The 15243-nt window shown below is 43.3% G+C and overlaps 1 protein-coding gene across 1 annotated transcript; it reads left to right on the forward strand.

Moving 5' to 3' along the window:
- The first annotated feature begins 9113 nt into the window (after window positions 1-9113).
- Window positions 9114-11998, forward strand: SNRPD2 (small nuclear ribonucleoprotein D2 polypeptide). Its single transcript, XM_029571435.1, has 3 exons — window positions 9114-9262; window positions 10291-10470; window positions 11514-11998. Coding segments are annotated over exons 1-3 (357 nt in total). The 5' UTR covers window positions 9114-9260; the 3' UTR covers window positions 11689-11998.
- Window positions 11999-15243: the final 3245 nt, after the last annotated feature.

Consider the following 15243-nt stretch of genomic DNA (forward strand, 5'->3'; position numbering starts at 1 on the left):
AGGTGACATTATTAATAGCACTCCTTAGAACAGCTTTATAGCTTTGTCCCTTCCAAATTTCACAATATAAAATCACCCCGACTATAGACACCTCCAACCCACATAGAGGACTTTTACATTTAGGATCCCTGATCTGCTCAAGAAAAACTTTCATCATATAAATTTTCTCAAACTCCACACTGTTCTGAATGTGCTAAATGTTTTCAGAGAATTAGCTGGCCTTTCTCCTGTCCATTGCAAAAACTGTTTGAATACTTTCTACATCTCTTTGAGTGGACTGAAGACAAACTCCGAAATGGATCACCTCAGTGCAACTGGCGCTTATCATGTTACGGAAGGGGGGAGCGCTAGGAGAGCGATCCCATCTTGAGGGGATAGTGTGCCCTTGGGCCTCGGCACGACCCCAGAGAACTCCAAGGCAGCACCGAGGGTAGGTGAGGGGTGTCCCCGCATGGGTGGAGACGGACGGTCTGACCCTCTGCCGGACCTGCATGCTTCTGGAGCCAACACAATGGTGTTAGTTAATGAACAGTCCTCCGACCGTTCCCAGCCCTTACGGACCTGCCACAAGGAATGACAAGAAGCAGCAGGCCGGGCTACGGACGAGGGCAGACGAAGGCTCTGGAACATAGAGACTCTAGATGTGGATAAGGAACTTGGAGGTACAGACTAAGACTCACTTGAGTGTGCAGATGAAGACTTGTGCAAGGACTATGGACGAAGGTTCAGAAGCAAGGTACTGCAGGCAAAGATATTCAGAAGCAGGATCAAGTACTGGGTTGAGACTGCGATGCAGTGTACCCTACACAGCCACTACCCATGGGCTGGTCGCGGACCACGCTTGAATGCGAAGCAGGCTCTAGAGGAGGTGTGGAATAGCTGAAGCTGGAACATGGCGAAGATTCGGTAGAAGCCTGTACCAAGGCGCACCCTACACAGCCCATTCTAGGCTGGTTGCGGACCACACTGGAATGGCACAGGTTCAGTCAGAGTCTTAGGCATGGACGGATGCAGTGCAAGGAACTCTGAAGACCGGGACGGAAGCAAGCAAGGATTCAAAGACAACTGTTTTATGTAAGGGCCTCGCTCAAGGGTCTTGCCCAATGGTTTTGTGTTCACTGTAAACCGATGCGATGTGCGAACGGCCATCGGTATAAAAGAAACGTTAAATAAATAAATAAATAAATAAATAAATAAATAAATAAATAAATAAACTCAGGACTGAAGCAGAAGTCTTCCGGAGGCTTGTACTTGCGCAGGTGAAGATGGCCTTGTACCATAAGCGTCCACACAGCCACTACCCATGGGCTGGTCGCGGACCACAAAATGGCATGCCAGGAAAGGAGGCAATGAGGAACCTGGGGTACAGGACATCAGGAACAGGCGAGAAACATCAGGACTGGATCACAAACATCAGGAACAGGCGACGGACATCAAGATGAGACATGGAGCTCCAATGAAGAACAAAGGCCTGACGGAGTGCTGGAAGGCGAGACATCCATGAAACTCCAATGCAAGGAAAAGCAGAACTGAAAGAGAAGTCCTCTTATAGTGCAGGAAGCAGACAACTTCCTGGGAGGAGTTTAGATGGGCCACACCCGGCTGGCCCTATAACTAGAGAGAAGAGCTGCGGGCCGGCCCCTTAGGAAGAAGGGGCGAGGCCCAAACCAGAGAGTCCAGGAGGAAGCAGAGTAGGCCTCAGGCAGGCCCAGATGGCAAGGAAGGCCTCCCAGGCCATGAAGCAAAACCGGGATAGTGTCCAGGCAAGGCCCCGGCTTCGGTGCGGCCTCCAGAGAAAGGTGAGAGGCCTCCTGTGGCACAGCTACAGGAGGAATCGTAACATATCATCACCATAAATATGGTAACCTTATTTCTGTACATCTTCGGCAATGGCCAAAGCCAAAAGAATATTAGCGAGCATACATAAAATAGATCCCAAGCTACTATTCCTTATTGATTAATAGCATTAATGGACTTCACCTCTAGGAACTTATCCAAACCTTATCCAAACCTTTTTTAAACCCAGCAACACTAACACCTTTTTTAAACCCAGCAACACTAACACATTTTTTAAACCCAGCAACACTAACTTCAGGGACATAGTAGCCAAGTCCCAAATCCAGTCTGGCAGCCCCAGTGCTGCCTTGGATCAGAAAGGTCTCCCAGTAGAACATCACCCTGGAGTAGCAGGAAGTGATCCTGTAGCAAGGACCTGCTCTCCAGGTGATATATTGTCCTCTCGCACTGAGGACAAGTCTCCCAGGGCTACTGCCCAGGAGGGAAGGGTTAGGCCGGCCATCATAGTTGGTGATTCGATTATTAGAAATGTAGATAGCAGGGTGGCTGGTGGGCGTGAGGACCGCCTGGTTACTTGCCTGCCTGGTGCGAAGGTGGCAGACCTCACTCGTCACCTAGATAGGATTATAGTCAGTGCCGGGGAGGAGCCGGCTGTCGTGGTACATGTGGGCACCAACGACATAGGAAAATGTGGGAGAGAGGTTCTGGAAGCCAAATTTAGGATTTTAGGTAGGAAGCTGAAATCCAGAACCTCCAGGGTGGCATACTCTGAAATGCTTCCTGTTCCACGTGCAGGTCCCCAGAGGCGGCAGAGCTTCGGAGTCTCAATGTCTGGATGAGACGATGGTACAGGGAAGAGGGATTCAGCTTTGTAAGGAACTGGGGAAACTTTTCGGGAAAGGGGAGACTTTTCCGAAAGGATGGGCTCCACCTTAACCAGAGTGGAACCAAGCTGCTGGCACTAACTTTCAAACAGGAAATAGAGCAGCTTTTAAACTAGAACAAGGGGGAAAGCCGACAGTCACTCAGCAGTGCATGGTTTGGAGAAATGTATCCTTGAAGGATACTAATGAAACAGGAGAGTTAGGGCATCCCAACAGAGAGGTTCCAATAAAAGCAAACATAGTCCATATGCCTATATGTAAAAAATCACCAAAGCTAATGATTTCCGAATTATCCCAAACAACTGAAAAGCAGGTTGTTAAAACAAACAAAATACACACTTTGAAATGTTTGTATGCCAATGCCAGAAGTCTAAGAAGTAAGATGGGAGAGTTAGAGTGTATAGCAGCAAATGATGAGATTGACATAATTGGTGGAAGGAGGATAACCAATGGGACAATATCAGGGTACAAATAATATCGCAATGATAGGGAGGATCAACTTGGTGGGGGTGTGGCACTTTATGTCCGGGAGGGTATAGAGTCCAACAGGATAAAGATCATACAAGAGACTAAATGCTCAGTAGAATCTATATGGGTAGAAATCCCATCTGTGTTGGGTAACAGTATAGTGATAGGAGTATACTACTGTCCACCTGGACAAAATGGTCAGACAGATGATGAAATGCTAAGAGAAATCAGGGAAGCAAACCAATTTGGCAGTGCAATAATAATGGGAGATTTCAATTACTCCAATATTGACTGGGTAAATGTATCATCAGGACTTGCTAAAGACATAAAGTTCCTGGATGTAATAATTGATTGCTTCATGGAGCAATTGGTTCAGGAACCAACAAGAGAGGGAGCTATTTTAGATTTAATTCTTAGTGGAACGCAGGATTTGGTGAGAGAGGTAACGGTGGTGGGGCCACTTGGCAACAGTGATCATAACATGATCAAATTTAAACTAATAACTGGAAGGGGGACAATAAGTAAATCTGCAGCTCTAACACTAAATTTTCAAAAGGGAAACTTTGAAAAAATGAGGAAAATAGTTAGAAAAAACTGAAAGGTGCAGCTGCAAAGGTTAAAAGTGTTCAACAGGCTTGGATATTGTTTAAAAATACAATCCTAGAGGCGCAGTCCATATGTATTCCACGCATTAAGAAAGGTGGAAGGAAGGCAAAACGATTATCGTCATGGTTAAAAGGTGAGGTGAAAGAGGCTATTTTAGCCAAAAAAAATCCTTCAAAAATTGGAAGAAGGATCCATCTGAAGAAAATAGGATAAAACATAAGCATTGTCAAATTAAGTGTAAAACATTGATAAGATAGGCGAATAGAGAATTTGAAATTAAGTTGGCCATAGAGGCAAAAACTCATAATAAAAACTTTTAAAAATATATCCAAAGCAAGAAACCTGTGAGGGAGTCGGTTGGACCATTAGATGACCAAGGGGTTAAAAGGGCTCTTAGGGAAGATAAGGCCATTGCAGAAAGACTAAATGAATTCTTTGCCTCCGTGTTTACTAATAAGGATGTTGGGGAGATACCAGTTCCGGAGATGGTTTTCAGGGGTGATGAGTCAGACGAACTGAACAAAATCACTGTGAACCTGGAAGATGTAGTAGGCCAGATCGACAAACTAAAGAGTAGCAAATCACCTGGACCGGATGGTATGCATCCTAGGGTACTGAAGGAACTCAAAAATGAAATTTCTGATCTATTTGTTAAAATTTGTAACCTACCATTAAAATCATCCATTGTACCTGAAGACTGGAGGGTGGCCAATATAACCCCAATATTTAAAAAAGGCTCCAGAGGCGATCCGGGTAACTATAGACCAGTGAGCCTGACTTCAGTGCCGGGAAAAATAGTGGAAACTATTCTCAAGATCAAAATCATAGAGCATATAGAAAGACATGATTTAATGGAACACAGTCAACATGGATTTAACCAAGGGAAGTCTTGCCTAACAAATCTGCTTCATTTTTTTGAAGGGGTTAATAAACATGTGGATAAAGGTGAACCAGTAGATGCAGTGTATTTGGATTTTCAGAAGGCATTTGACAAAGTCACTCATGAGAGGCTTCTACGAAAACTAAAAAGTCATGGGATAGGAGATGATGTCCTTTCGTGGATTACAAACTGGTTAAAAGACAGGAAACAGAGAGTAGGATTAAATGGTCAGTTTTCTCAGTGGAAAAGGGTAAACAGCGGAGTGCCTCAGGGATCTGTACTTGGACCGGTGCTTTTCAATATATATATATAAACTAGCTGTTAAGCCTGACAACAGGCTACATTTAAAAAAAAATTTTCGGTCCATTTCCTTTCCACTCCCTCCCCCTCATTCTCCCTCCCACCTCTATTCTCCCTCCCTCCCTCTCACCTCCCCCCTCCCCCTCCCTCTCACCTCCCTCCTCTAGTCTCCCTCCCTCACCTTCCCCCCTCCCCTCACTCCCTCTAGTCTCCCCCTCTCCCCCTCACTCTCTCCTCCCTCCCCCCTCCCCTCACTCTCTCCTCCCTCCCCCCTCCCCCCTCCTCAGTCACTCCCCCTCTCTCAATCCCCTCCCCTTTCAGCTCATCCACAACCCGCAGACGGAAGATCTCCGGGGGGGTCCCTCCCTCCCTCCCGTGCGCCGCCGCTACTGCTCCTCGCTGCTACTGCTCCTCGCCGCCGCTGCCACTACTGCTTCTCCCAGCGCCATTTTTTTTTTCAGGCACGCTCCGCTCTGACTGACGTGATCGCCCGCGCATGCACGGTAGAGCTGCTCTCTACTGCGCATTTGCGGCACGTCGGTCAGGGCTCCTTTATCTAGTAGATGATCTGGAAAGGAATATGAAGAGTGAGGTTATCAAATTTGCGGATGATACAAAATTATTCAGAGTAGTTAAATCACAAGCAGACTGTGATACATTACAGGAGGACCTTGCAAGACTAGAAGATTGGGCATCCAAATGGCAGATGAAATTTAATGTGGACAAGTGCAAGGTGTTGCATATAGGGAAAAATAACCCTTGCTGTAGTTACACAATGTTAGGTTCCATATTAGGAGCTACCACCCAGGAAAAAGATATAGGCATCATAGTGAATAATACTTTAAAATCGTCGGCTCAGTGTGCTGCAGCAGTCAGAAAAGCAAACAGAATGTTAGGAATTATTAGGAAGGGAATGGTTAACAGAATGGAAAATGTCATAATGCCTCTATATCGCTCCATGGTGAGACCGCACCTTGAATACTGTGTACAATTCTGGTCGCCACATCTCAAAAAAGATATAGTTGCAATGGAGAAGGTACAGAGAAGGGCAACCAAAATGATAAAGGGGATGGAACAGCTCCCCTATGAGGAAAGGCTGAAGAGGTTAGGGCTGTTCAGCTTGGAGAAGAGGGGGGATATGATAGAGGCTTTAAGATCATGAGAGGTCTTGAACGAGTAGATGTGAATCGGTTATTTACACTTTTTAATAATAGAAGGACTAGAGGGCATTCCTTGAAGTTAGCAAATAACACATTTAAGACTAATTGGAGAAAATTATTTTTCACTCAACGCACAATAAAGCTCTGGAATTTGTTGCCAGAGGATGTGGTTAGTGCAGTTAGTGTAGCTGGGTTCAAAAAAGGTTTGGATAAGTTCTTGGAGGAGAAGTCCATTAATGGCTATTAATCAAGTTTACTTAGGGAATAGCCACTGCTATTAATTGCATCAGTAGCATGGGTTCTTCTTAGTGTTTGGGTAATTGCCAGGCTCTTGTGGCCTGGTTTGGCCTCTGTTGGAAACAGGATGCTGGGCTTGATGGACCCTTGGTCTGACCTAGCATGGCAATTTCTTCTGTTCTTATGCCATAACCACATCCTCTGGCAATGAATTCCAGAGCTTAATTATGCATTGAGTGAACTTTTTTTTTTGTTTTAAATGAGCTTCTTGCTAACTTCATGGACTGCCTCCTAGTCCTTGTATTATCTGAAAGAGTAAATAACCAATTCACATTTACTCGATCAAGTCCTTTCATGATTTTGTAGACCTCTATCATATCCCCCCCTCAGCTGTCTCTTCTCCAAGCTGAACAGCCCTAACCTCTTTAGCCTTTCCTGATAAGGGAGCCATTCCATGCCCTTTATCATTTTGGTTGCCCTTCTCTGTACTTTCTCCAATGCAACTATATCTTTTTTTAGATGCAGCAAACAGAACTGCACACAGCATTCAAGATGCGGTCTCACCATGGAGCGATAGAGGCATTATGACATTTTCCATTTTATTCACCATTCCCTTCCTAATAATTCCTAACATTCTGTTTACTTTTTTGACTGCCGCAGCACACTGATTTCAAATATTTATCCACTATAATGCATAGATCTCTTTCCTGGGTGGTTTCTCCTAATGTGGAACCTAATATCGTGTAGCCACAGCAAGAGTTATTTTCCCTATATGCAACACCTTGCACTTGTTCACATTAAAGTTCATCTGCCATTTGGACGCCCAATCTTCCAGTCTCACAAGGTCCTCCTGCAATTTATCACAATCTGCTTGAGATTTAACTACTCTGCATAATTTTGTGTCATCCACTCTGAGGATAGGAGGTTACCAGTAGTGTGCTACAATGATCAGTCCTCAGTCTGGTTCTCTTCAACATTTTCATTAGCAACATTGTGGAAGAGCTGTGGGGAAAAGTTTGCCTTTTATCGTATGATACCAAAATCTGCAACAGGGTAGATACCCTGGATGGTGTGGAAAACATGAGGAGGAATCTAGTGAACCTTGAGGAATAGTCTAGAGTCTGGCAACTAAGATTTAATGCTAAATATGCAGGTTTATGAATTTGGGTCACAAAACCCGCAGGGAGAGGTGCAGTATCACGGGTGAAGTTCTATGCACAAAACAAGAGCAGGATCTAGGGGGTTAATATCTGATGATCTTAAGGTGGCCAAACAGGTAGACAAGGCAAAGAAGCAAGAAGGATGCCTGCATGCATAGAGAAAGGAATAGGCAGCAGGAAAAAAGGATGTGATATTACCTCTGAATCAGGAAGCAAGAAAACAACTACTGTCTGTAAGCTCCAGGTGAACTAAACACATTTATAAACAATCTGAAGCCTTGGTCTTGATTTCTGAAACACACTAGGACACTGCTCTCCAGGCTTTCTATTTTGCTGCATTTTATGCCTATAACAGCCTTCCTGAGTTGGTGCCTCATCCTCCCTTTCTAGTCATATTGAAGACTTGCCTAAAATCCTATGTTTTGTGTTGCTTTTAAATCTTACTTTGGATCTTTCAAATCTTAAGTCATCTTGATTTTAACCATACAATTCCTGAAATAACTTGTTTGGTCTGTGTCTTGACTAGATTATAAACTCCACAGAGCAAGGACTGTTTCTTATGTGTACTTGTACAGCACTGCATATGCCCTAGTAGCATTATGGTAATGGTATGTAGTAATATTAGTATTAGAATTCAAGAAAGCATGGTATAAATACAAAGGATCCCTACAGGCAAAGGTAAAGTCTGAAAATGAATAGGTTAGAGGTTCCAAAAAGTCCTGGGGAACCCTCAGCCAGTGGGGTTTTCAGGTTATTTGCTATGAATATGCATAAGATAAATTTGCATTCAGTGGAAGAAGAGCATACAGATTTAACTGTAGAACAGCTTTGGGGACCTCTGGAATAGGCTGTGCAGTTCTCATTCAAGAATGGCTACACCAGACGAACCTTACCCTCACCTGATTTCATTTTTGAGGTTACCTACATTATCCTAAGCAGATGTTTATCTAGTACTCTTAAAAATCTCTAGCGAGGCCTAGCCCAATGGCACTGCTGAGCAGGAGACTTGGATTTGATTTCTGAGCCCAAATAGGATGGGGATGCTGCAGAAGTAATGTTTATTGGCCCCACAGAGAAACAGTCCCAGCCATCATACAAGTATAATAATTTGGACTTTTAGCCCACCTCTACATTAGAGGAGGAATGAGTAGGATCCCCTTATGCTGAATGTTTTTTCCATGTGGGAGATTATGAGATATTAGGGGCTGGTTTAGCCTGCAGTGTGGTACATGGCAGGGATATGTGCCGTTTTTCTTGGTGAATTTCTGTTAGAAGCCATTCGATCTAAAAACGCTCATTGTAATTTCAGCCTCTTAATTTCTTACTCTGTACCCAACAGAGATGGAGAAAGAAACAATCCACATCATGATGTCTGCCCTTTTAAATATTTGAATCCACTCCATATACATCCAACTATTTTAACAGTTTAAACGCTTATAGTAAACAAACTTCGAGAGCGCGCCCAAGTATGTGTCCCTGAAAACTAAGAGTGAAGCTTTCGAAACGGAAGTGTCTCTTCTCCCCTACGCCGCGCCTCATAAACGCGTCGTGTTTGTGGTAAAAATTTGTCCTGGAATGGAAAAAATAACGATTCTCCCCCCCCAAACTCCCTTTCCCCAAATTCTTATTTTTCTAGTTATTTTTTATTAAGTGAACATTTTTCTGATCTCTGACCCGGAACCAGAGGTTACCGGAACCGGAAGTTAACGTTAGTGGCGGTTGTAACGTGAGACCGGCGAGAAGAGTTAAGGAAGACGAGTGCGATAACATGTGAGTTGAAGACCCAGTCCCGGTGCAAGGCTGGAATGGCGGCTCCGGTTTCTGCCCCTTACCCCTATAATGTGCAGCATGTGTGTAGCGTTGTCGTTGTACAGGTCCCCCACCCACTCTGGGACCACCGCATGCGCCGAGAATGGAGGGTTGGTCTGTGCAGCCCCTTGTCACCCTGCGTAAACCTTTATAGAGAACAAATTAATCTGATTCTCCTCGTCGGCCCGCGCATATAGGCAGCCTTAGCGACTTGGTGAGAAGCGCTGAGGAGAACTCTACAGTGTACCCCAATGGCTCTATATATTATTGTAATATATTACTGTGGGGCACTCTACGTCTGAGGGTTTGCAGCTCTGGGAAGTTTAAATGACCAGATGAAGGGCACAGAGGTGGAGAATAAAATCAGAGTACATAAGATCTCACTATTGCTCCCCGCTGCCCTGGTCGCGTATACTCTTTCATTGTTTGGGCTTAGAAAGCCATGACCTCTTCAGAACTGGGTGATAATTAGTCTATAAAGCCATGATCTGTGCGGAAGGAGAGGGTGCGATGATCTTCAGTATGTGGCTACTCCCTGGCTGCCAGCTCAACTCTACTTAGTTTCCTGGTAATAGTGCCAGTACCAGCAAAAAATGTAATTTTGCTTAATGGAATATAAAGTAAAAAAATGGATTCCTGCCTAACCCTCTAATATTCCATATTTCCACAATTAATAATCTTAGTGTAGATACTGACCAATTAGGTCAAGTAATGATGTCTGCAGGAACTGAATGTATAGGAAACATATATCTACATTAAACTCAGCAGGTGTTATAGTGTAGTTATATCTGAAAATCTTGTATTTTATATAGTCACTTTTATTACACAGGGCCAACTTGACAGAGAGGTTAGAGGGCAATTGGAGTTATTGACCCTGAGTTGCAGCAAGCTGGCAAGGAGAAAAACTATTTTGAAAGTTTTCAGACAGTTTTAGCAAGTCTTCTGTCTCTACTTGGATGTTTCTGATTTCTTCCTTGGTTGTTGTGTAGGAGTCTCTTAAACAAACCCAAGAGTGAGATGACTCCAGAGGAGTTGCAGAAGCGAGAGGAGGAGGAATTCAACACTGGACCCCTGTCTGTACTGACTCAGTCAGTGAAAAACAACACGCAGGTCCTCATCAACTGCCGCAACAACAAGAAGCTTCTGGGAAGAGTCAAAGCCTTTGATAGGTGAGGTGTTTGGAGGCATAGTTGTGTGACCCTACCATAGGTAAACATTTCTAAACACCTGTAGCCAATTAGAAATTTTTCAAGTCAGAAAGTGCTCTGCATCCAGCTTGGTTACAAATCTGGGGATCTCTAACAGTAATACAGTATGTGCTGGGTTACAAGGCATTAGTGAGACACATGAGAAAAAAAAAAGTGCAAAGCTTGCTGGGCAGACTGGATGGGCCGTTTGGTCTTCTTCTGCCGTCATTTCTATGTTTTAAAGATAATAGTCCTGTGCTGCCAAGTTTAAAAGTGCTTATTATAACTTAGCATGAATGCTTGGCTCCAGTATTGGTGGTTAAGACTTAACTGCTTTTCTATGGAGGTTTTCTAGGAGCCAGTGGCAGGCATTTGATTTTAGGACATTTTTATTTATTTATATTCCACTTTTTCGGGTACTTCAAAGCAGAATGCATTCAGGTACTGAGGGTATTTCCCTATCTCCAGAGGGCTTACAATCTAAGGGGGTCATTTACTAAGTGGATTGCACGCGATAAAGGACTTTTCGCACGTGAAAAGTCCCTTATCGCGTGCGATACCAAGATGGGGTCGGGGCGGGGTCGGGGCGGTGTCAGCCCCGGAAGAGGAGTCGTCGGGCCGGCACTGGAACTGACGCTGTGAAGACTGCGCCGACAGCACCTTTATCGCTGTCAGTTTTGTGCCGAATAACTACACCTTTTATGGTGTAGTTATTTGGCGAGACGCCGGCAGCGATCGCACCGCGGAGATGCGATCGCTGCTGGCTATCGCAGGACTGCCCCCATTACCGCGGGATTCACTATGCCTTGCAGCATTAGTGAATCGAGCCCTAAATTTGTACCTGAGACAATGGAGGGTGACGTGACTTGTCCAAGGTCACAAAGAGCAGCAGTGGGATTTGAGCCCTGGCTTCCCTGATTCACAGTCTGCTGATCGAACCATTAGGCTACTTTTCCATGCCAAGGAAAGTTTTTGTTGTTGTTATTGCTGGATAAGTTGTTACCTTGTAGTCATTTCTGTTTCAGGCACTGTAACATGGTGCTGGAGAATGTGAAGGAAATGTGGACAGAAGTCCCAAAGAGTGGGAAGGGGAAAAAGAAATCCAAACCTGTCAACAAGGACCGCTACATCTCCAAGATGTTTCTCCGAGGAGACTCTGTCATTGTGGTGTTGAGGAATCCCCTCCTTGCTGGCAAATAAAGAACTATCCCTTTGCCTGCCCATCTGAAGGAAAAGTAATAAAGACCCATCGAGTCTACCAAAAGTTACTTTATTTTTCTTTATTTTACATAATGTATCTTTGTTTTAGTGATAGTTTTGATGTTTTCCAGTTTTTGGTGTTCATTATTTGGCTTGGAGAGATGACATGAGAGCAAACGTAAAGCATCACTCCTGGCATTAAACTGAAAAGTTATTCCTGCATTTCTTATTCCTGGTGCTGGGCTACCCATCTGCAATTGTTAGATGGAATTTGTTTTGTAATAAAATTAGGGTGAAAACCTCCACTGTAGTTTGGGCCTTCAACCTTGTTTTTCCATGCTAGCTGATCAGTTTTTTATTGTTATGGTTTAGTTTTCAGGCTTTTTGCAAGTATGCACTGATAGGGCTCCACTCTGGGAAGTTGCTGTCCAAAGAGGGACCTTGGAATTGTGGACCACATTCTGAAATCATCTGCACAGGATGGAGCAGTGGCCAAAAAAGTGAACTGTATATTAGGGATAATTTGGAAAGGCACTGATGACAAATATGTGAATATTATATCTCTGTTCAAAGCTTTTGAGCAATCACATGTGGAGAACTGTGTGCAGTTGTGGTAACCCTATCTCAAAAAAGATTTAGCATTGCTTAAGAAGGTACAGAAAAGGGTGACCAGAATGGTGTGAGGAGTTAGGTCTTCTCCATACAAAGAGAGGCTGAAAAAATTAGAGTTTTTTAGCTTGGAAAAAAGACTGAAAGGGGACTTCTTTTTCATCTATGAAGACCAGCCAACATATGTGGGTTGTACTCACTGACCAGCAGATGGAGACAAAACTTATAGGCATCCATGCTGACCTCACTCTGCCAGTATTCTTTCTCCTCTGAATATTATTGCATCTTAATCTTTTTCAAAAAATCCACCAAAACTGGTCTATAATTTAAAAATAAACTTCAAACTTACTTTTCACACCCCAAAATAATTATTAAAGACATTTTTAAAGAGTGTAGAGTGATGTTTCATAAAATTTCAGGGCACCCTCCCTGTATGCCTTACTTAATTTTTTAATCATGAACATCACCGCCCACCCTATAGTCCTTTTATTATTTTTCTCAAAAAAAGTTTTTTTGTTTTTATATATTCCAAAAGTTTCTATAAAAAAAAGTGTGAAAAGTTCAGAGCAAAGGTAGAACCAGTTCACCAGTTGAACATTCAAAAACTTCAAAAGTGTTAAACAGATATTGTTCTAAATGTCACTTAGCTTGAGCTTAAATCCTGGGAGTTCCAACGGTTGTATGGAACTCCCAGGATTTAAGAATCATTGGATGTGGGTTGTTTAGTGTGATTGAGATTTTGATTACACTCATTTTTTGTGGATTGGTAGTGGTTGAGTATTCTTTCTCCAGCAGATGGTAGGCAAGCATCCTGTGCTGTGGACTGAAGTCTGAATAGAGGAACAGAAATTCTTTAAGACTTCTCCTGAGGTGAAAGTCTAGTACTCCCTCACTCAATTCAGCTTAATCCTTGCTCTGTTTGTGGCAGCTCCTGAAGCAAATAAGCAGTGCCAGAACCAGGGACTTCCAGCTGGCTGGGGTGGGTTTAGGATTAGCCTTGCTTCCCTTCCCCTCTCATATTTTGCCTAACTCCTTTCTTTAAAAACAAAAATAAAAAGCATTGTTTGAGAAGTGTCTGGGGTTTTTTTTTTCACTTGAGCAGTAAAGTTTAAAGAGACAGGGCAGTCGGGAGTTCTGTTTTTTTTTAGTGAGAGAGCCTGTTTCTCTTGCTGGTTAGTTATAGGTGATTCCTTTGGAGGGCAAGTGTTTTCAGGCTTAACTTTATCTGCTGCGTTTATTTTGAAGCATTACAATATCCTTAGCTGAGCATGGGAAGAAGCACGTGCTGTGCTCTAGTTGCAGGACAAAGAAGCTTCCTGGAGGGAGCTCAGAAAAATTATGCGATACATGTCAGGAGCAATGGAGGCTCAATGGTAACACTTCTGTTTCGAGGGGGGGGAGGGGTGTCATTTAAGCAGGTTTCTCCGATAACAGTATTTTCAGTCAGTGAGAGTTGAAGCACATCTGCCATTTTGTCATTAAGGGAGTGACAGGGAAAAAGAACCTCCCTCTCTGACTCCCATTGACAAATTTATGCTGGTGCTTCTCCATCTTTTTTTTTTTGTTGTAAATGCTTCCTCTGCAGCTTGGGATACTCTTTCCAAGGAGTGTTTGAAATGCTTGCATCAGGCATTTTCAGTGGGGCAGAGTTCAGTCCTTAATCCACCCCAGGTTTTTCTTCTACTTTAGATACAGCAGGGGGAGGAAAGACATTTAACAAGAACAGAAGAGGATGTGATTTCTTCTGGATCTGAAGATTCCTTGGTTGATGTTAGATGCCCAAGGGATGGGGTTGGTAATGAGCATATAGCTGAAGAAGACCTACTTCCTGAAGGAGAGAATAGCTCAGCAGTGGTTAGGCTTTCCCATAAGCTTACCCAATCCTTACGTACTTTAAATATCGCAGATACGATGGATGAGACTGTCTTCTACAGAGGACCCTATCATGGTTAGTATTAGGAAGCCTTTATCAGCCCATCCTGATGTTTCCCATTGTTTTGAGAGGAGTAAAACACATTAGACCTCAATTGAGAGACCCAGTTCCTCCTTGGAATTTGAACCTAGTGTTATCTTTTTTAGCAAGTTTTTCCTTTGAACCTCTTAGAAGAAATCCCTTATGGTCGTTAACCTTGAAAGTGGCTTTTCTAATTGCTGATTGTTTTGCTAGACGAGCATCTGCGTTGCAAGCATTGTCATGCAGGAACCTGTTATGGTGATTACTAAGGATTTGGTCAGAATTTGTATGGTAGAGTATCGGTTTTCCATCTAAATCAAACAGTTTCTTTGCCTTCCTTTGATAGTCATCTGGAAGGCTGTAAATTCCCAACCTTGCATTCCTTGGATGTACAATGATCCTTGTTGAAATATTTGAAAGTAACAAATGATTTCGGAAAGTGTGATCATTTGTATGTTTTGTACTCTGGTCCACACAAAGGAGAAGCAGCAATGAAAGCTACCATAGTTATATGGATTAAGTCATTACAGTGGCTTATGTAGATAGCGGGAAAGCTTTGCCCAAGCAGGTCAAGGCAAGTTCCACCAGTGTCCAGACAACTTTGTGGTCAGAATTGTGGTTGATATCTCTTCAGGAGATCTGTAAAGCAGTAACATGATCTTCTCTACTTTCTTTTTTAAAGCATTATTGTCTGGATATTAGAGCTAGGGAGTAGGCTATATTTGCAGAGGTTCTGAGAGTGGTTTTAGCAGTATCCCACCCAGAGCAGGAGTAGCTTAGGTACATCCCACATATGTAAACTGATCCGGAAGGAGAAATGTACCCTTACCTGATAATTTCCTTACCTTAAATCCAAGCAGGCCAGTCCAGAACCCTTCCATTGCTTTTCTGCCAAAGTATATTTTACTTTCGGTTACCAATGTGTTTTTATTCAAAGAAGGCGTAAATGGGTATTTCAAGACTGTACAGGTGCATAACCTTTCTTTGTTCTA

This window comes from Rhinatrema bivittatum, chromosome 11 (assembly GCF_901001135.1).
Source record: "Rhinatrema bivittatum chromosome 11, aRhiBiv1.1, whole genome shotgun sequence".
NCBI lineage: Eukaryota > Metazoa > Chordata > Amphibia > Gymnophiona > Rhinatrematidae > Rhinatrema > Rhinatrema bivittatum.